Source organism: Zonotrichia leucophrys, unplaced genomic scaffold, assembly GCF_028769735.1.
Source record: "Zonotrichia leucophrys gambelii isolate GWCS_2022_RI unplaced genomic scaffold, RI_Zleu_2.0 Scaffold_610_29825, whole genome shotgun sequence".
Lineage (NCBI taxonomy): Eukaryota > Metazoa > Chordata > Aves > Passeriformes > Passerellidae > Zonotrichia > Zonotrichia leucophrys.
Window position 1 is genome coordinate 5,001 of NW_026992815.1, and position 22,427 is coordinate 27,427.

Consider the following 22,427-nt stretch of genomic DNA (forward strand, 5'->3'; position numbering starts at 1 on the left):
GGCGCTGGCCGGGCTCTGGGCGGCGGCCAGGGCGAGGCTCGTGGCAATAAATCGGTGAGAATTCGGTGAAAAATGGGTGAAAATTGGGTGAAAAATGGGGAAAGTGCGGTCGAGATCGGCGCGGAAAGGGTTAATGAGCCACCGGCCCATAGCCTCAAAAATCCTCCCCAAAAAAAATCACCAAAAAATGGCCAAAAGGCTTCTCAAATGATGGCCCAAAAGTCCCTCAAAAATTGCCAATAAATCCCCCAAAAATCACTAAAAATCTCCCCAAAAAATCGCCAATAAATCCCCCAAAAAATCGCCAATAATTTCCCAAAAATTCCCAAAAAAATCGCCAATAAATCCCCCAAAAATCACTAAAAATCTCCCCAAAAAATCGCCAATAAATCTCCCCAAAAATACTCCAATAATCGCCAATAAGTCTCCCAAAAAATCCCCAAAAAATCCCCCAAAAAATGGCCAAAAGGCTTCTCAAATGATCGCCCAAAAGTCCCTCAAAAATCGCCAATAAATCCCCCAAAAATCACTAAAAATCTCCCCAAAAAATCGCCAATAAATCTCCCAAAAATCGCTAAAAATCTCCCCAAAAAATCGCCAATAAATCCCCCAAAAATACTCCAATAATCGCTAAAAATCTCCCCCAAAAAATCGCCAAAAAATGGCCGAAAGTCTTCTCAAATGATCGCCCAAAAATCGCTAAAAATCCCCCACAAAAATCGCTAAAAATCTCCCCAAAAAATCCTCCAAAAATCCCCAGAGCTGCTGAGCGGCCTCAACGCCGCGCTCGACCCGCTCGTCGTCTACTGCTCGTGCGGCGCCGTGCGCCAGGCGCTGGCCGGCCTCTGGGCGGCGGCCAGGGCGAGGCTCGTGGCAATAAATCGGTGAAAATTCGGTGAAAAATGGGTGAAAATTGGGTGAAAATTGGTGAAAAATGGGGAAAGTGTGGTTGAAATCGGCATGGAAAGGGTTAAGGTGTTGTCAGAGTCGGCGCGGAAAGGGTTAATGAGCCACCGGCCCATAGTGACCAAAGAAGCCTCAAAAATCCTCCCCAAAAAATGGCCAAAAGGCTTCTCAAATGATGGCCCAAAATTCCCTCAAAAATCGCCAATAAATCCCCCAAAACACTAAAAATCTCCCAAAAATCGCCAATAAATATCCTAAAAATTCCCCAAAAAATCGCCAAAATGGCAAAAGTTCTCAATGATACCAAAATTCCCTCAAAAATCGCCAATAAATCCCCCAAAAAGCTCTCAAATAATCGCTAAAAATCTCCCCAAAAATCGCCAATAAATCCCCCAAAAAATATCCAAAATCCTAAAAATCTCCCCAAAAAATCGCCAATAAATCCCCCAAAAATACTCCAATAATTGCTAAAAATCTCCCAAAAAATCCCAATAAATCCCCAAAATACCAATAATCCTAAAAATCTCCCAAAACCAATAATCCCCCAAATACTCAATAATCCCCTAAAAAATCCCCAAAAAATCCCAAAATCCCCAAAAATCCCAAAAAAATCGCTAAAATATCCCCATCCCAAAAATCCATCAAAACCCTTAAAAAAACTAATGCCCCCAAAAATGGCCCAAAAATCTCCCAAAAATCGCAAAAAAACTCTCAAAATTCAGAAAAAAAATTTCCACAAATCCACCAAATAAACACCCAAAAATAATTTTAAAAAAATCCCCAAAAATCTCAAAAAAATCCGCCACAAAACCACAAAAATTCCCCAAAAATCCCCCAAAATCGCCACAAAAATCCTCCTAAAATCCCAAAAACTCCAGTGAGAACCAGACCCAAAAAAAGCACCAAAAAAAACCCCCAAATCCTCAAAAATTGCCCAAAAATTCCCCCAAAAATTCCCCCAAAATTCAACAGGGCAATCTCCCTGTGCCATGACGTCATCCCAATGACATAACCCCACACCCGCAATGTGACGTCACGAATACCAACGAACCGCTGCCAAAAGCCCCAAACCGTCACCACGGGCGGGGAAATGACGTCACTCCTGTCGCGACAGCGGCGAGAGTCGCGTCCTTTCCTCCCTTTCTCCGTTGCTATGGCGACGGTCCTCCAGCGCCGCCCGCCCCAAGATGGCGGCGCCCTCAAGATGGCCGCTCCGCCCCGCTCGCCCTTGGCGCCTCTATGGTCGCGGGCGCGCCGCGCCGGCTCGACCAATAGGAGCGCTCGATGGGTGGGGCCAATCCCGATATCCACCAATCACTCAGCGAAACGTCACCGAAGAGGCGTGGCCCACACCGCCCCTGACCCCGGGAAGGCGGGACGGGAACTCAACCGTGAGGCGCCGACCAATGAAAAGCTAGAGAGGGCGGGATTTAAGAGGGATTGACCAATAGACGCGCGCGGGAAGGAAGCGCTGACCAATGGCAGCGGGGGGTGGGCGTGGCTTAGAGCTGGGCGCTCTCCGGCCGCCGCCGCGTGAGTTCGGCGTGGGGGGGGAGGGGCGGCGGCGATTTTGGGGCGAATTTGGGCGATTTTGGGGCTTTTTGGGGTCACCCCCTGAGGGGTCGTGGAGGGGGCGGGGCGACTTTCTTGGGGGAGGGGGTTTGGCGCGGAGATTTGGCGGGAAAACGCGGCGGTTTGGCGGGAATTTGCTCTGGGGTGAAATTGGGGGGGATTCGCGTGGAAATTTGAGCGAAATTTTAAATTTTTTTTTTTTTTTTTTTGTTATTTTTTAGCATGGGCAACGTCTGGGCCGCCGGGTCCCCCCCTCCCCCCCCCGCCGCCCCTCCCCCCCTGCTGCCCGTGCCCCCCCCCGGCTTTGGGGCCCCGCCCCCCGTCAGCGGCCTGGGTGGGGGAGGGGCGCCCCTCCCCCCGCGCGCCCCCGAGGGGGCGGAGCCTCTGCCGAACCCCGGAGCCTTCGAGGAGTGCCACCGGCGCTGCAAGGGTGAGCGGAATCAGCACAAATCGGCCCCAAAATCAGCCCAAAAACGGCAAAAATCCGCCCAAAAATCGCCCAAACATCACCCAAAAATCTGCACAAAAATCACAGAAAAATTCCCAAAAATCGGCCCAAAATTCGCCCAAACATCACCCAAAAATCTGCACAAAAATTCCCAAAAATCGGCCTAAAAATCTACCAAAAATCCCCAAAAATCTGCCCAAAAATCTGCCCAAAAATGCCCAAAATCTGCACAAAAATCACCCAAAAATCTGCACAAAAATCACCCAAAATCTGCCCAAAAATCACCCAAAAATCTGCACAAAAATTCCCAAAAATCCTCCAAAATCTGCCCAAACATCACCCAAAAATCTGCAAAAAATCACCAAAATTGCACAAAATCCCCAAAAATCTGCCAAAATTGTCCCAAAATCACCCAAAAATCTGCCCAAAAATCACCCAAAATCTGCCCAAAAATCACCCAAAAATCTGCACAAAAATTCCCAAAATCTGCCCAAACATCACCCAAAAATCTGCTCAAAAATACCCAAAAATCTGCCCAAAAATCACCCCAAAATCTGCACAAAAATCACCCAAAATCTGCCCAAACATCACCCAAAAATCTGCACAAAAATTCCCAAAAATCGCCCCAAAAATCCCCCAAAATCTGCCCAAACATCACCCAAAAATCTGCTCAAAAATACCCAAAAATCTGCCCAAAAATGCCCAAAATCTGCACAAACATCACCCAAAAATCTGCCAAAAATCACCAAAAATTCCCAAAAATCTGCCAAAAATCTACCCAAAAATCTGCACAAAATCCCAAAAAATCTGCCCAAACATCACCCAAAAATCTGCACAAACATCACCCAAAATCTGCCCAAAAATCACCCAAAAATCTGCACAAAAATCACCCAAAATCTGCCCAAACATCACCCAAAAATCTGCACAAAAATCCCCAAAATCTGCCCAAACATCACCCAAAAATCTGCCCAAAATCACCCAAAAATCTGCACAAAAATCCCAAAAATCTGCCCTAAAATCCCCAAAATCTGCACAAAAATCACCCAAAAATCTGCCCAAAAATCGCCCAAAATCTGCCCAAACATCACCCAAAAATCTGCCCCAAAATCCCACCCAAAAATCGCCCAAAATCTGCCCAAACATCACCCAAAAATCTGCCCAAAAATTCCCAAAAATCTGCCCAAAAATCCCCAAAAATCTGCCCAAACATCACCCAAAAATCTGCACAAAAATTCCCAAAAATCTGCCCAAAAATCCCCCAAAATCTGCCCAAACATCACCCAAAAATCTGCACAAAAATCACATAAAAATTCCCAAAAATCGGCCCAAAAATCTGCACAAAAATTCCCAAAAATCACCCAAAATCTGCCCAAACATCACTCAAAAATCTGCACAAAAAATCCCAAAAATCTACCCAAAAATCCCCCAAAATCTGCCCAAACATCACCCAAAAATCTGCCCCAAAATCCTACCCAAAAATTGCCCAAAATCTGCCAAAAATCTGCCCCAAAATCCCAAAAATCTACTCAAAATTTCCCAAAATCTGCCCAATAATCCCAAAAATTTACCCAAAATCTGCCCAAAAATTACCCAAAAATCCTCCAAAATCTGCCAAAAATGCCCAAAAATCTGCCCAAAAATCACCCAAAAATCTACCAAAAAATTCCCAAAAATCGGCCTAAAAATCCCCCAAAAATCTGCCCAAAAATGCCCAAAAATTCACCCCAAAATCACCCAAAAATCTACCCAAAAATTCCCAAAAATCTGCTCCAAAAATACCCAAAAATCACCCCAAATCTGCCCAAAAATCAGCCTGAAAATGAGCAAAAAATCACTCCAAAAATCAACCCAGAAATTTCCCCAAAAATCAAAAAAATCACCCCAAAATCACCTCAAAAATCAGCTTGAAAATGAGCAAAAAATCACCCCAAAAATCCAAAAAATCACCCCAAAATAAAAGAAAATTCACTCCAAAAATGACCCTAAAAATCCCAATTTTTCCCCTCAAAATCCCCCAAATTTTCCCCAAAAAATTCTCAATTTTCCTCCTAAAATTCCCCCAAAAATTCCCAATTTTCACCCCCTAAAATTCCCAATTTTTCCCTCAAAATTCCAATTTTCCCCTTTCCCAGAGCTGTTCCCGGTGCAGATGGAGGGGGTGAAGCTGACGGTGAACAAAGGGCTCAGCAACCACTTCCAGGTGAGAAATTCCGAATTTTTTGGGCAATTTTTGGGAAATTTAGGAATTAAAAATAAAATTTAATTTTTTAGAAATTTTTATGGAATTTTTAATTCATTTTTTGGGGATTTTTTGGTGATTTTTTTCGAATTTTTGGGGATTTTTTTGTGATTTTTTTCGAATTTTTGGGGATTTTTTTGTGATTTTTTTTTTGAATTTTTGGGGATTTTTTTGTGGTTTATTGGAGATTTTTTCCAGAATTTTAATGGATTTTTATGGATTTTTTAGGGATTTTTTTTTTTTGATTTTTCAAATTTTAATGGATTTTTGGGGGTAAATTTTTATAGATTTTTTTTGTTTTTTCATGGCATTTTTTTCAAAATTTATTTGAGGTTTTTTGGGAATTTATAATTTTTTTTTTGAGAATTTTTGTGGAATTTAAATGGAATTTTTCGGGATCTTTTGGGGGACTTTTTTTGGAATTTTTTCAGAATTTTTATGGAATTTTTTTTCCATTTTTTGGGGGGATTTTTGGTGCAATTTTAATGATTTTTTTTTAGATTTTCTGTGGAATTTGGGGGGGAATTTTGGAAGATTTTTATGGAATTTTGGGGGGATTTTTTTAGGATTATTTTGAATTTTGAGGCAAATTTTTTAGGGAACATTTTGAATTTTTGGAGGATTTTTTTTGATCTTTTTTTGCCTTTTTAAAATTTTTTTCAGGGAATTTTTTGGGAAATTTTTTGTAGGATTATTTTAAATTTTGGGGGGGGGATTATTTTGAATTTTTGGCCTTTTTTGGGCGATTTTTTTGATTTTTTTTTTGTTTTTTCACAGATTTTTTTGGGGTTTTTTTCCTTTATCCATTCCCAGTGTGAATTTTATGGAATTTTCTGGAATTTTGGGAATTTCCTGCTCCTTTTTTTCCCTTTCCAGGTGAACCACACGGTCGCCCTGAGCACCCTGGGAGAATCCAATTATCACTTTGGGGCCACCTACGTGGGCACCAAACACCTGAGCCCCACCGAGGTCAGAAACGGGGAAAATTCCCCCAAATTTGGGCAAAAATTGGGAAAAATTTGGGGAAAAAATGGGGGAAAATTCAGGGAAAAATTGGGGAAAAATTGGGAAAAAATTGGAGAAAATTTGGGGGAAATTCAAGGAAAAATTGGGATTTTTTGAGGGGAAAATTTGGATTTTTTTGGTAAATTTTGAGGAATTTCTGGGTTTTTTGGGAGGAAAATTTGGGGAAAATTCAGGGAAAAATTGGGAAAAAATTGGGAAAAATTTGGGGGAGATTCAAGGAAAAAATTGGGATTTTGGGGGGAAAATTTGGATTTTTTTAGGGGTAAATTTTGAGGAATTTCTGGATTTTTTGGGAGGAAAATTTGAGGGAATTTGGGAAAATTTTGAGGAAAATTTGGGGATAGATTCAAGGAAAAAATTGGGATTTTGGGGGGAAAATTTGGATTTTTTGGGTCAATTTTGGGAATTTTTTAGGAATTTTTGGGGGGAGGGTTTTGAGATTTTTTTGGGAATTTGGGGATTTCAAGAAATTTCAAAATGTTGGGAATTTGGGGGATTTTGGGGATGAGAGCACCAAACACCTGAGCCCCACCGAGGTCAGAAACGGGGAAAATTCCCCCAAAGTTGGGCAAAAATTGGGGAAAATTTGGGGAAAAAATGGGGAAAATTCAGGAAAAGATTGGGAAAAAATTGGAGAAAATTTGGGGGAGATTCGAGGAAAAATTGGGATTTTTTGGGGGTGAAAATTCCCCAAAAATTCCCCAATTTTCCACTCAAAATTCCCAATTTTCCCCCTCAAAAATTCCCAATTTTCCCCCCTAAAAATTCCCAATTTTCCCCCCTAAAAATTCCCAACTTTCCCCTCAAAATCCCCAAAAATCCCAATTTTCCTCGCAAAATTCCCCAAAAATCCCAATTTTCCCCTCAGAATTCCCCAATTTTCACCCCCTAAATTTCCAACTTTTCCTTTTCACCCCTAATTCCCAACTTTCCCCTCAAAATTCCCAAAAATTCCCCAATTTCCCTCCCCTAAATTCCCAACTTTTCCCTCAAAATTTCCCCAAAAATTCCCAATTTTCCCCGCAAAATTCCCAACTTTTGCCCCAAAATTCCCCAAAAATTCCCCAATTTTCACCCAGAATTCCCAAAAAATCCAATTTTCACCCTCAAAATTCCCACTTTTGCCCAAAATCCCAATTTTTCCCAAAAAATCCCAATTTTCACCCCTAATTCCCAACTTTTCCTCAAAATTCCCCAAAAATCCCAATTTTCACCCCTTAATTCCCAATTTTTCCCCAAAATTCCACATTTTCACCCCTAATTCCCAACTTTCCCCTCAAAATCTCCCAAAAATTCCCAATTTTTCCCTCAAAATTCCCCAAAAATCCCAATTTTCACCCCAAAATTCCCCAAAAAATCCCAATTTTCAGCCCCTAAATTCCCAATTTTCACCCCTAATTCCCAACTTTTACCTCAAAATTCCCAAAAAATCCCAATTTTCACCCCAAAATTCCCAATTCCCAGCCCCTAAATTCCTAACTTTTCCCTCAAAATTCCCCAAAAAATTCCCAATTTTTGCCTCAAAATTCCCCAAAAATTCCCCAATTTTTCCCCCTAAATTCCCAACTTTTCCTCAAAATCCCCAAAAAATCCCAATTTTCACCGCAAAAATCCTCAAAAAATCCCAATTTTCCCCTCAAAATTCCCAACTTTTCCCCCAAAATCTCCCAAAAATCCCCAATTTTCCCCTCAAAATTCCCAATTTTCCCCCCTTAATTCCCAATTTTTCCCCAAAATTCCCAATTTTCCCCTCAAAAATCCCAATTTTCCGCCCCTAATTCCCAATTTTCACTTTAAAATTCCCAATTTTCACCCCCTAAATTCCCAATTTTCCTCTCAAAATTCCCCAGAAAATCCCAATTTTCCCCCCCTAAATTCCCAACTTTTCCTTCAAAATCCCCAACTTTCCCCTCAAAATTCCAAAAATCCCAATTTTCACCCCAAAATTCCAACTTTCCCCTCAAAATCCCCCAAAAAATTCCCAATTTTCCCTCAAAAATTCCCAACTTTTCCCCCAAAATTCCCCAAAAATTCCCCAATTTCCCCCCCCTAAATTCCCAACTTTTCCCTCAAAATTCCCCAAAAAATCCCAATTTTCACCGCAAAAATCCTCAAAAAATCCCAATTTTCCCCTCAAAATTCCCAACTTTTCCCCCAAAATCTCCCAAAAATCCCAATTTTCCCCTCAAAATTCCCAATTTTTCCCCCCTAAAAATTCCCCTAAAATTCCCAAATTTTCCCCCAAAATTCCCAATTTTGCCCCCCAAATTCCAAAAAATTCCCAATTTTTCCCCCAAAATTCCCAACTTTTCCTTCAAATTCCCCAAAAAATCCCAATTTTCAATCCAAAATTCCCCAAAAAATCCCAATTTTCACCCTCAAAATTCCCAACTTTTGCCCCCTTAATTCCCAATTTTCCCAATTTTCCCCAAAATTCCCAATTTTCGGGTTTTTCCAGGCGTTCCCGGTGCTGGTGGGGGACATGGACAACAGCGGCAGCCTCAACGCCCAGGTCGTTCATCAGCTCAGCTCCAAAATCCGCTCCAAGGTCGCATTCCAGGTACAAAAATTGGGAATTTTGGGAATTTTTGGGATTTTGGGAATTCTGGAATTTTTTGGGAATTTTTTTGGAATTTTTGGGCGATTTTTGGGAATTTTTGAGTTTTTTAGGGGATTTTGGGGATTTTTTAAAATTTTCTGGGATTTTTTTTTATTGTTTTCTTTGGGGATTTGGGAATATTTTAAGGGAATTTTTGGGATTTTTAAAGATTTTTTGGGATTTTTGGGATTTTTGGGAATTTTGGATTTTTAGGGGATTTTTAAAATTTCGGAATTTTTATGATTTTTGGGATTGGGAATATTTTAAGGGAATTTGGATTTTTGGGAATATTTTTGGGGAATTTTGGGAATATTTTGGGGATATTGGATTTTTGGGTTTTTAAAATTTTGAGGGCATTTTGTGATTTTTTTGGGGTTTTTTGGTTGGGATTTTTTAAGGGAATTTTTGGTGATTTTTTAAATTTTGGGGGTTTTTTTTAATTTTTTGGGGGGGGGTATTTGGAGGAATATTTTAAGGGAATTTTTTGGCGATTTTTGGGAATTTTTTGGGTGATTTTTGGGGTTTTTTAGGGGATTTTTGGTGATTTTTTAAAAAATTTCTGGGAATTTTTTTAATGTTTTTTTGGGGGGATTTGGGAATATTTTAAGGGAATTTTTTGGGGATTTTTGGGAATTTTTTGGGCGATTTTTGGGTGATTTTAGGGGATTTTTGGGGTGATTTTTGGTGATTTTTTTTAATTTCTGGGAATTTTTTTAATGTTTTTTTGGGGGGATTTGGGAATATTTTAAGGGAATTTTTGGGGATTTTTGGGATTTTTTTTTTGGGGAATTAGTTAGGCGTTGATATTCTAGGGGATTTTTGGGGGGATTTTTGTGGTTTTTTGGGCGATTTTTTTGAGGGATTTTCAGCATTTTTTGTGATTTTCTGGGGAGATTTTTTAGAATTTTATTTGAATTTTTTGGGGGGGGGAAAATTCTGGGAATTTCTGGGGATTTTTTTTTTTTTTGGGAGATCTCAGGAATTTCTTTGGATTTATTTTATTCTTTTGGGATCTTGGGAACTTTTTAGGGATTTTTAAATGAATTTTTGGGGAAATTTCGGGAATTTTTTAGGGAGTTTCTGGGGAATTTTGTGTATTTTTAGGACGAATTTTTGGGAATTTTTTGGCAGCTTCAGGGAATTTTGGTGGCTGACCCCCAGCATCTACTCCAGCGTGGCCAAATCCCAATTTTCCCTCCAAAAAAATTCCATTTTTTTGTTGCAAAATTAAATCTTTTCCCTCTAAAAATCAACTTTTTCCCCCCAAAAATTCCATTTTATTCCCAAAAACCTGGGGATTTTTTCTGCCAAAAGCGGGGATTTTTCCCCCAGGATGTTTTTGTGCCAAAATTGAGGAATTTTTTCCCAAAATTCCCGGATTTCTCGGCAGACCCAGCAGTCCAAGTTTGTGAACTGGCAGGTGGATGGGGAATATCGGGGCGGCGACTTCACGGCGGCGCTGACGCTGGGGAACCCCGACATCCTCATGGGCTCAGGTGAGACCCCAAAATCACCCCAAAATCAACCCAAAAATGGTCCTGAAACCCCCAAAAAATCCACCCAAAAATGGCCAAAAAAATCTCCAAAAATGGCCAAAAAATCCCAAAAAATTCGCAAAATCCCAACCAAAAAATCCCCCAAAAATGGCCAAAAAATCCCCAAAAATTCCACCAAAAATCCCAAAAATGCCAAAAAATCCCCAAAAATCCCCCTAAAAGTCCCAAAATTCCAAAAAATCGCCCCGAAAATGGCCAAAAATCCTTCCAAAATTCGGCAAAAATCCCAAAAAATCCCCCTAAAAATGTCCAAAAAAGCCCCAAAAATCCGCCAAAAATCGTCCAAAATCCAAAAATCTCCAAAAATGCCCCAAAATTGCCAAAAAATCCCCCCAAAATTCGGCAAAAATCCCCCAAAAATTGGCAAAAATCCAAAAAAAATCCCCCAAAATGCCCCAAAAATCCCATAAAAATCCCCCAAAATCCCCAAAAATCCCTAAAAATGGTCCTAAAATCCCCAAAATCCTAAACCCAAAAATCCCCAAAATGGCCCAAATTCCCAAAAAACCCCCAAAAACCAAAAAATTCCCCCAAAAATGGTCCCAAAATCCCCAAAATCCCCTAAAAATGCCTAAATCCCAAAAAATCCCCCAAAAAATCGCCCAAAAAATCCCCTAAAAATGGTCCTAAAATCCCAAAAAATCCCCCAAAATCACCCCAAATTCAAAAAAATCGCCCCAAAAATGGCCAAAAATCTCAAAAAATCAGCCAAAAATGGTCCAAAAATGCCAAAAACATCACTCCCAAAATCCCAAAAGGGGCCGTAAAATTGGGCCTTAGATTCCCCCAAAATCCCCAAAAATCCCCCTAAAAATGGTCCTAAAATCCCCAAAAAATCCCCCAAAATGGCCCCAAATTCCCAAAAAATCCACCCAAAAATGGCCAAAAAATCCCTCCAAAATTCAGCAAAAATCCCCAAAAAATCACCCCAAAAATGGTCCAAAAATGCCAAAAAATCCCCCAAAAATCCCCCTAAAAATGGTCCCAAAACCAAAAAATCACTCCCAAAATCCCCAAAAATGGCCCTAAAAATGGTCCTAAAACCCCAAAAAATCCCCCGAAAAATGGTCCTAAAACCCCCAAAAAATCACCCAAAAATGGCCCAAATCCCAAAAAATCACTCCAAAAATGGTCCTAAAACCCCCAAAACTCCACCAAAAATGCCAAAAAATCCACCCAAAAATGGCCAAAAAATCCCTCCAAAATTCGGCAAAAATCCCCAAAAAATCCCCCCAAAAATGGCCAAAAAATCCCCTAAAAATGGTCCAAAAATGCCAAAAAAATCCCCCCAAAAATGGCCAAAAAATCCCCAAAAAATCACCCAAAGTCACCCCAAATTCCAAAAAATCGCCCCGAAAATGGTCCAAAAATCCCTCCAAAATTCGCAAAAATCTCCCCAAATGGTCCCAAAAACCCCAAAAAATCCCCAAAAATGGCCCCGAATTCCCAAAAAATCCCCCCAAAAATGGTCCAAAAATCCTTCCAAAATTTGGCAAAAATCCCAAAAAATCCCCAAAAATGCCAAAAAAGCCCCCAAAAATCCCCCTAAAAATGGTCCTAAAATCCCAAAAAATCCACCCAAAAATGGCCAAAAAATCCCCAAAAATGGCCAAAAAATCCCTCCAAAATTCAGCAAAAATCCCCAAAAAATCCCCCCAATTTTCCCAAAAATGTTTCCAAAATCTCCTGATTTCACCCCAAATTTCCTGGGTTTTTCCCCGAATTTTTCCCATTTTTTCTCTGAATTTTCCTAAAATTTCCCCCCAAATTTTCCATGATTTCCCCCAGCCTTCTCCCCAAATTTTCCCTGAGTTTCTACCAAATTTCCCTGGGGTTTTTTCCTCCAAATTTTTCCCATTTTTTCTCTGAATTTTCCCTGAATTTTCCTTAAATCTCCCCCAAGTTTTCCCTAATTTTCCCCCCAAATTTCCCATTTTTTTTCTCAAATTCTTTCCGAATTTTCCTGATTTTTTTCCCAGTTTTTCCCCAAGTTTTCCTAAATTTTTCCCCAAATTTCCCCTTGATTTCTTCCCAATTTCTCCCTGAATTTCCTCAGGGTTTTTTTTCCAAGTTTTTCTGATTTTCTCCTGATTTTTCCATATTTTTCCCCTCAAATTTTCCCTTTTTTTCCCCTAATGTCTCCCAATATTTTCTGGTTTTCCCCTGATTTTTCCGTATTTTTCCCCGATTTTTCCCCCAAATTTCCCCATTTTTTCCCCAATTTTTCCCCAAATTTCCCCATTTTTTCCCCAATTTTTCCCCGATTTTCCCCCAAATTTCCCCATTTTTTCCCCGATTTTTCCCCCAAATTTCCCCATTTTTTCCCCATTTTTTCCCCAATTTTCCCCAAATTTCCCCATTTTTTCCCCAATTTTTCCCCGATTTTTCCCCAATTTTTCCCCGATTTTTCCCCATTTTTTCCCCATTTTTTCCCCGATTTTTCCCCGATTTTTCCCCATTTTTTCCCCATTTTTTCCCCGATATTTTTTTTGTTTTCTCCCCCAATTTTTTCCCCGAATTTGCTGAATTTCCGGAACGTTCCAGGGATCCTGGTGTGCCATTACCTGCAGTCGGTGACGCCGCAGGTGGCGCTGGGGGCGGAGCTCGTTTATCACCGGCGCCCCGGCGAGGAGGGAGCCGTGCTCTCATTGGCCGGCCGGTACTCAGGTGAGAGCCCCAAAAACCCTGAAATCACACCCCAAAAATCCTGAAATTACACCCCAAAAAATCCTGAAATGACACCCCAAAAACCTGAGAGAGAAAGCCCAAAAAATCCTCAGTGGAGAGCCCAAAATCCACCCAGGAGCCCAAAATCCTGAAATTACACCCCAAAAACCTGAGAGAGAAAGTCCAAAAAATCCCTCAGTGAGAGCCCCAAATCCTGAAATCACATCCCAAAACCCTGAGGGAGAAAGCCCAAAAAATCCCGAAATGGAGCCCAAAATTCTGAGAAAAAAAAACCAAAAAATCCCTCAGGTGAGAGCCCAAAAAATCCTGAAATGACGCCCCAAAAGCCCTGAAATGACACCCCAAAATCCACACAGGGCACCCCAAAATCCTGAGAGAGAAACCCCAAAAAATCCTGAGAAAAACCCCAAAAAATCCCAAAATGAGAGCCCCAAAATCCTGAAATGACACCCCAAAATCCTGAGAGAGAAAGCCCAAAAATCCCGAAATGAGAGCCCCAAAATCCTGAGAAAAAACCCCAAAAAATCCCTCAGGTGAGAGCCCAAAATCCACCCAGGGCACCCCAAAAACCCTGAAATGACACCCCAAAAATCCGAGAGAGAAACCCCAAAATCCTGAAATTACACCCCAAAAATCCTGAGAGAGAAAGTCCAAAAATTCTGAGAAAAAACCCCAAAATCCTGAAATGACACCCCAAAAACCCTGAGAGAGAAAGCCCAAAAATCCTGAGAAAAAACCCCAAAAAATCCCTCAGGTGAGAGCCCCAAAATCCTGAAATGACGCCCCAAAAATCCTGAAATGACACCCCAAAATCCTGAGAGAGAAACCCCAAAAATCCTGAGAGAGAAACCCCAAAAATCCTGAGAAAAAACCCCAAAAAATCCCGAAATGAGAGCCCCAAAATCCACACAGGGCACCCCAAAAACCCCGAGAGAGAAACCCCAAAATCCTGAGAGAGAAAGTCCAAAAAATCCTGAGAGTGAAACCCAAAACCCTGAGAGAGAAAGCCCAAAATCCTGAGAAAAACCCAAAAATCCGATATGAAGCCCCAAAATCCTGAATGAGAACCCAAAATCCTGAGAAAAAACCCCAAAAATCCCGAAATGAGAACCCCAAAATCCACCCAGGGCACCCCAAAAATCCTGAGAGAGAAACCCCAAAAAATCCCAAAATGAGAACCCCAAAATCCTGAGAAAAAAACCCAAAAAATCCCAAAATGGGAGCCCCAAAATCCTGAGAGAGAACCCCAAAAACACCTGAGGGACCCCAAAAATCCTAGGAGACCCAAAAATCCACAAAGACCCCAAAAACCCCGAGAGAGAAACCCCAAAAAATCCTGAGAAAAAACCCAAAAAATCCCAAAATGAGAGCCCCAAAATCCTGAGAAAAACCCAAAAAATCCCAAATTAGAGCCCCAAAATCCTGAGAGAGAAACCCAAAAAATCCTGAGAAAAAACCCAAAAAAATCCCAAAATGAGAGCCCCAAAATCCTGAGAGAGAAACCCCAAAAAAACCCTTGAGGGAGACCTCAAAAATCACAAGTGAGACCCCAAAAACCCTGCACAGGTGGAACCCGAAAAAGTCACAGGTGAGACCCCAAAATCCCAGGTGGGGACCCCAAAAAATCCCAGGTGGGGACCCCAAAAAATCCCTTAGAGGCCCCAAAATCCTGCAGGTGGGGACCCCAAAAAATCCCTTAGAGGCCCCAAAATCCTGCAGGTGGGACCCAAAAATTCCAGGTGGGACCCCAAAAAATCCCTTAGAGGCCCCAAAATCTCTCAGGTGGGACCCCAAAAAATCCCTTAGAGACCCCAAAATCTCTCAGGTGGGGACCCCAAAAATCCCAGGTGGGGACCCCAAAAACCCCAAACCCGCCCGGGTGACCCCAAACCCGCTGCAGCCCCATCGTGGATCGGGACGGTGACGCTGGGCCAGGCCGGGGCTCACCTGACCTACTACCATCGAGCCAGCGAGCAGGTAACCCCAAATACACCTGGGGCACCCCAAATACACCTGGGGGACACCTGGGGCACCCCAAAATACACCTGGGGCACCCCAAAATACACCTGGGGCACCCCAAAATCCATCCTGGGGGACACCTGGGAACCCCAAATACACCTGGGGCACCCCAAATACACCTGGGGACCCCAAATACACCTGGGAACCAAAATACACCTGGGGCACCCCAAAATACACCTGGGGGACCCCAAATACACCTGGGGGACCCCAAATACACCTGGGGAACCACAAATACACCTGCGGGGACACTTGGGGAACCCCAAAATACACCTGGGACACCCCCAAATACACCTGGGGCACCCCAAAATACACCTGGGGGGGGTCTTGAAACACCTGGGGAGGCCTTGAAAACACCTGGGGTACCTGAAACACCTGGGGGGGGGTTCTGAAAACACCTGGGGGGGTCTGAAACACCTGGGGGGGTTCTTGAAACACCTGGGGGGTCTTGAAAACACTGGGGGGGATCCTGGAAACACTGGAGGGACCTCAAAACACCTGGGGAGCCCCAAAACACCTGGGGGGTGGTCTTGAAACACCTGGGGGGGATCTTGAAACACTGGAGGGTTCCTGAAACACCTGGGGGGGGGGGGGAGTTTGAAACACCTGGGGGGCCTTGAAACACCTGGGGAACCCCAAACACACCTGGGGGGGGGGGTCTTGAAACACCTGGGGGGGGTCTTGAAACACCTGGGGGGGGGGCTTGAAACACCTGGGGGGTGGGGGGATCTTGAAACACCCTGGGGGGTTCTTGAAACACCTGGGGGGGGTCTTGAAACACCTGGGGGGGGGTTCTGGAAACACCTGGGGGGGTTCTGGAAACACCTGGGAGGGGGGTCTTGAAACACCTGGGGGATCTAAACACACCTGGGGGGGTTCTGAAACACCTGGGGGGGGTCTTGAAACAACCTGGGGGGGTCTTGAAACACCTGGGGGGTTCTGGAAACACCTGGGGGGGTCTTGAAGCACCCCTGGGGGGTTCTGGAAACACCTGGGGGGGCTTGAAACACCTGGGGAGTCTTGAAACACCTGGGGGGGGTCTTGAAACACCTGGGGGGGCTTTGAAACACCTGGGAGGGGCCTTGAAACACCTGGGGGGGTTTGGAAACACCTGAGGGGGGTCTTGAAACACTGGGGGGCTGAAACACCTGGGGGGTTCTGGAAACACCTGGGGGGGGGTTCTTGAAACACCTAGGGGGATTCTGGGAAACATTGGGGGGGTTCTTGAAACACCTGGGGGGTCTTGAAACACCCTGGGGGTTCTGAAACACTGGGAGCCTGAACACACCTGGGGAGGTCCTTGAAACCACCTGGGGGGTCTTGAAACACCTGGGGGGTTTGGAAACACCTGGGGGGGGTCTTGAAACACTGGGGAGCTCCTGAACACACCTGGGGGGCGCCTTGAAACACCTGGGGGGAGTCTGAAAACATCTGGAGGGGGGGTCTTGAAACACCTGGGGGGGTCTTGAAACACCCTGGGGGGGGTTTGAAACACCTGGGGGTTCTGAAACATCTGGGAGGGGCCTTGAAACACTTGGGGGGTTCTGAAACACCTGGGGGGTTCTGGAAACACCTGGGGGGGTCTTGAAACACCCCTGGGGGGTTCTGAAACACCTGGGGGGGGTTCTGGAAACACCTGGGGGGGGTCTTGAAACACCTGGGGAGCTAAACACCTGGGAGGGGCCTTGAAACACCTGAGGGGGGAATCTTGAAACACCTGGGGCCTCAAACACTGGGGAGCCCCAAAATGGGAGAAAAAACCCCAAAATTGGGGAAAAAGCCCCAAAATTGGGGGTGGCGGGAATTTGGGGAGGGGTCTCGGGGCAGGTGAGACCCCCCAGGTGTGCTCAGCTGCAGGTGGGGGTGGAGTTTGAGGCCAGCACGAGGCTGCAGGACTCGAGCGTCGCCTTCGGGTACCAGCTGGAGCTGCCCCGCGGGAACCTCCTGTTCCGAGGTGAGAAAAGGCCCAAAATCGCCCGAAACGGAGCCAAAAATGGGCCAGAAATGGGGAAAAGATCCCTGAAAATGGGGGGGAAAAGTGGGGGAAAAATCCCAAAAAATGAGGAAAAAATAGGGGGAAAAATTGCCCCAAAATGGGGAAAATAATGGCCAGAAATGGGAAAAAATCCCAAAATTTTGGGGGAAAAATCCCAAAACATTTGGGAAAAAATCCCAAAAAATTGGGAAAAAATCCCCCCAAAATTGGGAAAAAAATCTCCAAAAATATGGGAAAAATCGCCAAAATTTAGGAAAAAATCCCCAAAAAATTGGGGAAAATCTCCAATAATTTGGGAAAGAATTGTCAAAATTTGGGGGAAAAAAATCCCCAAAAAATTGAGGAAAAATCCTCAAAAAATTGGGGAAAAGTCCCCAGAATATTTGGGGAAAAAATCGCCAAAAACTGGGGGAAAAATCGCCAAAATTTGGGGAAAAATCCCCCAAAATTTGAGGAAAAAATCACCTAAAATTTGAGAAAAAAATCTCCAAAACTTGGGAAAAAAATCCTGAAAAAATTGGGGAAAATCGCCAAAAATTTGGGAAAAATCCACAAAAAATTGGGAAAAATCGCCCAAAAATTGAGGAAAAATCCCCAAAAATTTGGGAAAAAATCTCCAAAAATATGGGAAAAATCGCCAAAAAATTTGGGAAAAATCGCCAAAATTTTGGGGGAAAAATCCACAAAAAATTGGGAAAAAATCCACAAAAAATTGGGAAAAAATCCCAAAAATTGGGAAAAATCCCCAAAAATTTGGGAAAACATCTCCAAAAATATGGGAAAAATCACCAATAATATGGGAAAAATCGCCAAAAAAATTGGGGAAAATCCCCAAAAAATTTGGGGAAAAAATCGCCAAAATTTTGGGGAAAAAATCCCCAAAACTCGAGGAAAAATCGCCCAAAAATTGGGGAAAAATCCCCAAAATTTGCAAAAAAATCCTCAAAAATTTGGGAAAAAATCTGAAAAAAACGGGAAAAATTCCCAAAAAATGGGAAAAATCCCCAAATGTTGGGAATTGTGGCCAAAAGTTGGGAATTTTGCGCGCAGGGTCCCTGGACAGCTCCTGGCAGGTGGGGGCGGTGCTGGAGAAGAAGCTGCCGCCCCTCCCCCTGACGCTGGCGCTGGGAGCCTTCATCAACCACCGCAAGGAGAAATTCCACTGCGGCTTCGGCCTCACCATCGGCTGAGACCTTCATCTTCATCATCCTCACCTTCATCATCCTCATCTTCATCATTGTACTGAGCTTCATCTTCATCCTGGGCTTCGTTATCCTCATTATTGTCACGGACATCCCAACCATCATCATCCTCATCAGCCACCGGAAGGAGAAATTCCACTGCGCCTTCGGCCTCACCATCGGCTGAGACCTTCATCATCCTCATCCTCATCCTCACCTTCATCATCCTGACCATCATCATCTTCATCATTGTACTGAGCTTCATCTTCATCCTGGGCTTCGTTATCCTCGTTATTGTCATGGATACCCCGACCATCATCATCCTCATCAAGCACGGGAAGGAGAAATTCCACTGCGGCTTCGGCCTCACCATCGGCTGAGACCTTCATCATCCTCATCCTCATCTTCATCTTCATCATCCTCATCATCGTCCTGATCTTCATCTTCATCCTGGGCTTCGTTATTGTCATGGATACCCCGACCATCATCATCCTCATCAGCCACGGGAAGGAGAAATTCCACTGCGCCTTCGGCCTCACCATCGGCTGAGACCTTCATCTTCATCATCCTCATCTTCATCTTCATCATCCTGACCATCCTCATCATTGTCCTGAGCTTCATCTTCATCCTGGGCTTCGTTATCTCGATAATCCTCGTTATTGTTGGCCACCATCATCATCCTCATCAAGCACGGGAAGGAGAAATTCCACTGCGCCTTCGGCCTCACCATCGGCTGAGACCTTCATCATCCTCATCCTCATCTTCATCTTCATCATCCTGACCATCCTCATCATCCTCATCATTGTACTGAGCTTCGTTATCTTCATTATGGCCGTCGTTACCCCGACCATCATCATCCTCATCAACCACCGGAAGGAGAAATTCCACTGCGCCTTCGGCCTCACCATCGGCTGAGACCTTCATCTTCATCATCCTCACCTTCATCATCCTCGCCTTCATCATCTTCATCATTGTACTGAGCTTTGTCTTCATCCTGCGCCTCGGTATCCTCGTGATTGTTGGCCACCATCATCATCCTCATCAAGCACAGGAAGGAGAAATTCCACTGCGCCTTCGGCCTCACCATCGGCTGAGACCTTCATCATCCTCACCTTCATCTTCATCATCCTCGTTATCCTCGTCTTCATCCTGGGCTTCGTTATCTCGATAATCCTCGTTATTGTTGGCCACCATCATCATCCTCATCAGCCACGGGAAGGAGAAATTCCACTGCGCCTTCGGCCTCACCATCGGCTGAGACCTTCATCTTCATCATCCTCACCTTCGTCTTCATCATCCTCACCATCTTCATCATCACCTTCTTCCTCATCCTCATCCTGACCTTCATCTTCATCCTGATCTTTGTTGTTGTCGTCCGCCATCATCATCCTCATCCGAGCCTTCATCACCTTCGTCATCTTCATCGTCGTCCTGAGTTTCGTCTTCATCATCTTCATTATTCTGGCCTTCATCGTCCTCATCATCCTCCTGAGCTTCATCATCATCATCATCATCCTGGCCTTCATCATCATCATCATCATCATCATCATCATCATCATCATCATCATCATCCTGTCCTTCATCACCTTCATCTTCATTGGCCCCGGGAAGGGAATTCATCGTCATCATCCTCACCTTCATCATCCTCACCTTCATCATCCTCACCTTCATCTTCCTCGCCTGGGGATGGGAGAGCTTCGTCGTCTTCATCGTCTTCATCATCATCATCCTCTTCCTGAGCCTTCGGCCTCGTCGGGTTGGGTTTCCTCCTCCTCCTCCTCCTCCTCGGGGGGGTGAGGGACCCTCATCATCCTCGCTGTGAAATGAGGGGCCTTCATCCTCCTCCTCCTCCTCCTCCTCCTCCTCCTCCTCCTGAGCCTTCGACCTCATCGGGTTCGGTTTTATTCCCTCCTCTTCCTCCTCATGGCCTTCGGCCTCATCAAGTTTGGGTTTCTCCTCTTCTTCCTCCTGAGCCTTCGGCCTCATCAGATTCGATTTTTTTTCCCCTCCTCCTCCTCCTGAGCCTTCGGCCTCATCGGGTTCGGTTGTATTCCCTCCTCTTCCTCTTCCTCCTGAGCCTTCGGCCTCATTGGGTTCACGATTCCTCCTCCTCCTCCTCCTCCTCTTCCTCCTCATGGCCTTCGGCCTCATCAAGTTTGGATTTCTCCTCCTCCTCCTCTTCCTGAGCCTTCGGCCTCATCAGATTCGATTTTTTTCCCCTCCTCCTCCTCCTGAGCCTTCGGCCTCATCGGGTTCAGGATTTCTCCTCCTCCTCCTCCTCCTCCTCCTCCTCATGGCCTTCGGCCTCATCGGCTTTGATTTCCTCCTCCTCCTCCTCCTGAGCCTTCGGCCTCATCAGATTCGATTTTTTTTCCCCTCCTCCTCCTCCTCCTCATGGCCTTCGGCCTCATCAAGTTTGGATTCCTCCTCCTCCTCCTCCTGAGCCTTCGGCCTCATCGGGTTCACGATTCCTCCTCCTCCTCCTCCTCCTCGGCTTTGATTCCCTCCTCTTCCTCCTCCCGAGCCTTCGGCCTCGCCGCTTTCGGGTTTCCCTCCCTCCTCTTCCTCTTCCTCTTCCTCCCCCACCCCCCAAAATCGGCGCTGTCGGAGGGACCCCCCCAAAAAAACCCCAAAAATTCCCAAAAAATCCCAAAATTTGGGAAAATTTGGGGAGTCCAACCCAAAAAAATCCCAAAATTTGGGGATTTTGGCCCAAAAATGAACCAAAAAAACCCCAAAATTTGGGAAAATTTCCAGCCCCAAAAAAATCCCAGAATTTGGGGGAAAAAAATCCAAAATTTTGAGGATTCAGCTCCCAAAAAAATCCCAAAATTTGGGGATTTTGGCCCAAAAATGAACAAAAAAACCCCCAAAATTTGGGAAAATTTGGAGCTTTTACCCCCCCAAAAAAAGGGAAAATTTGGGGTTTCCTCCTCAAAAAACCCCAAAATTTGGGAAAATTTCCAAATCCAAAAAAATCCCAGAATTTGGGGGAAAAAATCCCAAAATTTTGGGATTCAGCTCCCAAAAAAATCTCAAATTTTGGGGTTTTGCTCCCAAAAAAATTCCAAATTTTGGGGTTTTGCCCCTAAAAAAATCCTAAAAATTGTGAAAATTTCAGTTTCTCCTATAAAATCCCCAAATTTGAGGATTTTGCCCTAAAAAAAAGGGAAAATTTGGGAAAATGTGGAGATTTTTATCTCCAAAAATTGGGGGAAATTTGGGGTTCCTGCACTAAAAAATCCCAAAAATTGGGGAAAATTTGGGGATTTTGCCTCAAAAAAATCCCAAAAATGGGGAAAATTTGGGGGTCCCTCCTGAAAAAATCCCAAATTTTGAGGATTTTTGCCCGAAAAAATCCCCAAATTTGGGAAAATTGGTGGAAAGTTGTGGAAATTTGGGGGTTTTGCCCCAAAAAGCCCCAAAATTGGGGAAATTCCCCCAATAAAGGAAATGCTCTGGAATTTTGGGGTTTTGGTGCCTTTTTTGGGGGGAAAAATGGGAATTTTTGGGGAAAAATGGGAATTTTTGGGTGAAAAATGGGAATTTTTTGGGGAAAAAATGGGAATTTTTGGGGAGAAAATGGGAATTTTGGGGAAAAAATGGGAATTTTTGGGTGGAAAATGGGAATTTTGGGGTGAAATAAGGGAATTTCGGGAATAAAAAGGGAATTTTTGGGGTGAAAAATGGGAATTTGGGGGTTCCGGGAGGATTTTTGGGGTGAAAAAAGGGAAATTTTTTCCCCCAATTTCTTTCATTGTTTTCCCCCAATTTTTTCCCTTTTTCTTTCATTTTCCCCCCAATTTTTTCCTTTTTTTCCCCCAATTTCCCCCCAACTTTTTCCCTTTTTTTCCCCCAATTTTCCCCCCTTTTTTTTCCATTTCCCCCCCCCCAATTTTTTCCCAATATTTTTCTTTTTTTCCCCCCAATTTTTACCAATTTCCCCCCAATTTTTTCCCAATATTTTTCTTTTTTTTCCCCCAATTTTTACCAATTTCCCCCCAATTTTTACCAATTTCCCCCCAATTTTTTCCCAATTTTCCCCCCAATTCCCCCCTTTTTTTTCTTCATTTTTCCCCCAATTTTTTCTTTTTTTCCCCCAATTTTCCCCAGTTTTTCCCCCAATTTTTACCAATTTCCCTTCAATTTTTTTCCTCTTTTTTCCCCAATTTTTCTCAATTTCCCCCCAATTTTTTCCCC

The 22,427-nt window shown here is 43.8% G+C and overlaps 1 protein-coding gene across 2 annotated transcripts; it reads left to right on the top strand.

The window, feature by feature from the left end:
* Window positions 1-2,700: 2,700 nt before the first annotated feature.
* Window positions 2,701-21,691, top strand: TOMM40 (translocase of outer mitochondrial membrane 40). 2 transcript variants are annotated; one of them, XM_064701428.1, is made up of 10 exons: window positions 2,701-2,908; window positions 5,059-5,126; window positions 6,042-6,134; window positions 8,650-8,751; window positions 10,181-10,286; window positions 12,891-13,013; window positions 14,935-15,011; window positions 16,902-17,004; window positions 18,097-18,260; window positions 18,445-21,691. In XM_064701428.1, the coding sequence occupies exons 1-9, from the start codon at window positions 2,701-2,703 to the stop codon at window positions 18,234-18,236; spliced, it is 1,020 nt and encodes a 339-aa protein (XP_064557498.1). In that variant the 3' UTR covers window positions 18,237-18,260; window positions 18,445-21,691. The 2 variants fall into 2 exon arrangements, with proteins under 2 accessions (XP_064557498.1, XP_064557497.1); XM_064701427.1 differs by having other exon boundaries at window positions 18,097-21,691.
* Window positions 21,692-22,427: the final 736 nt, after the last annotated feature.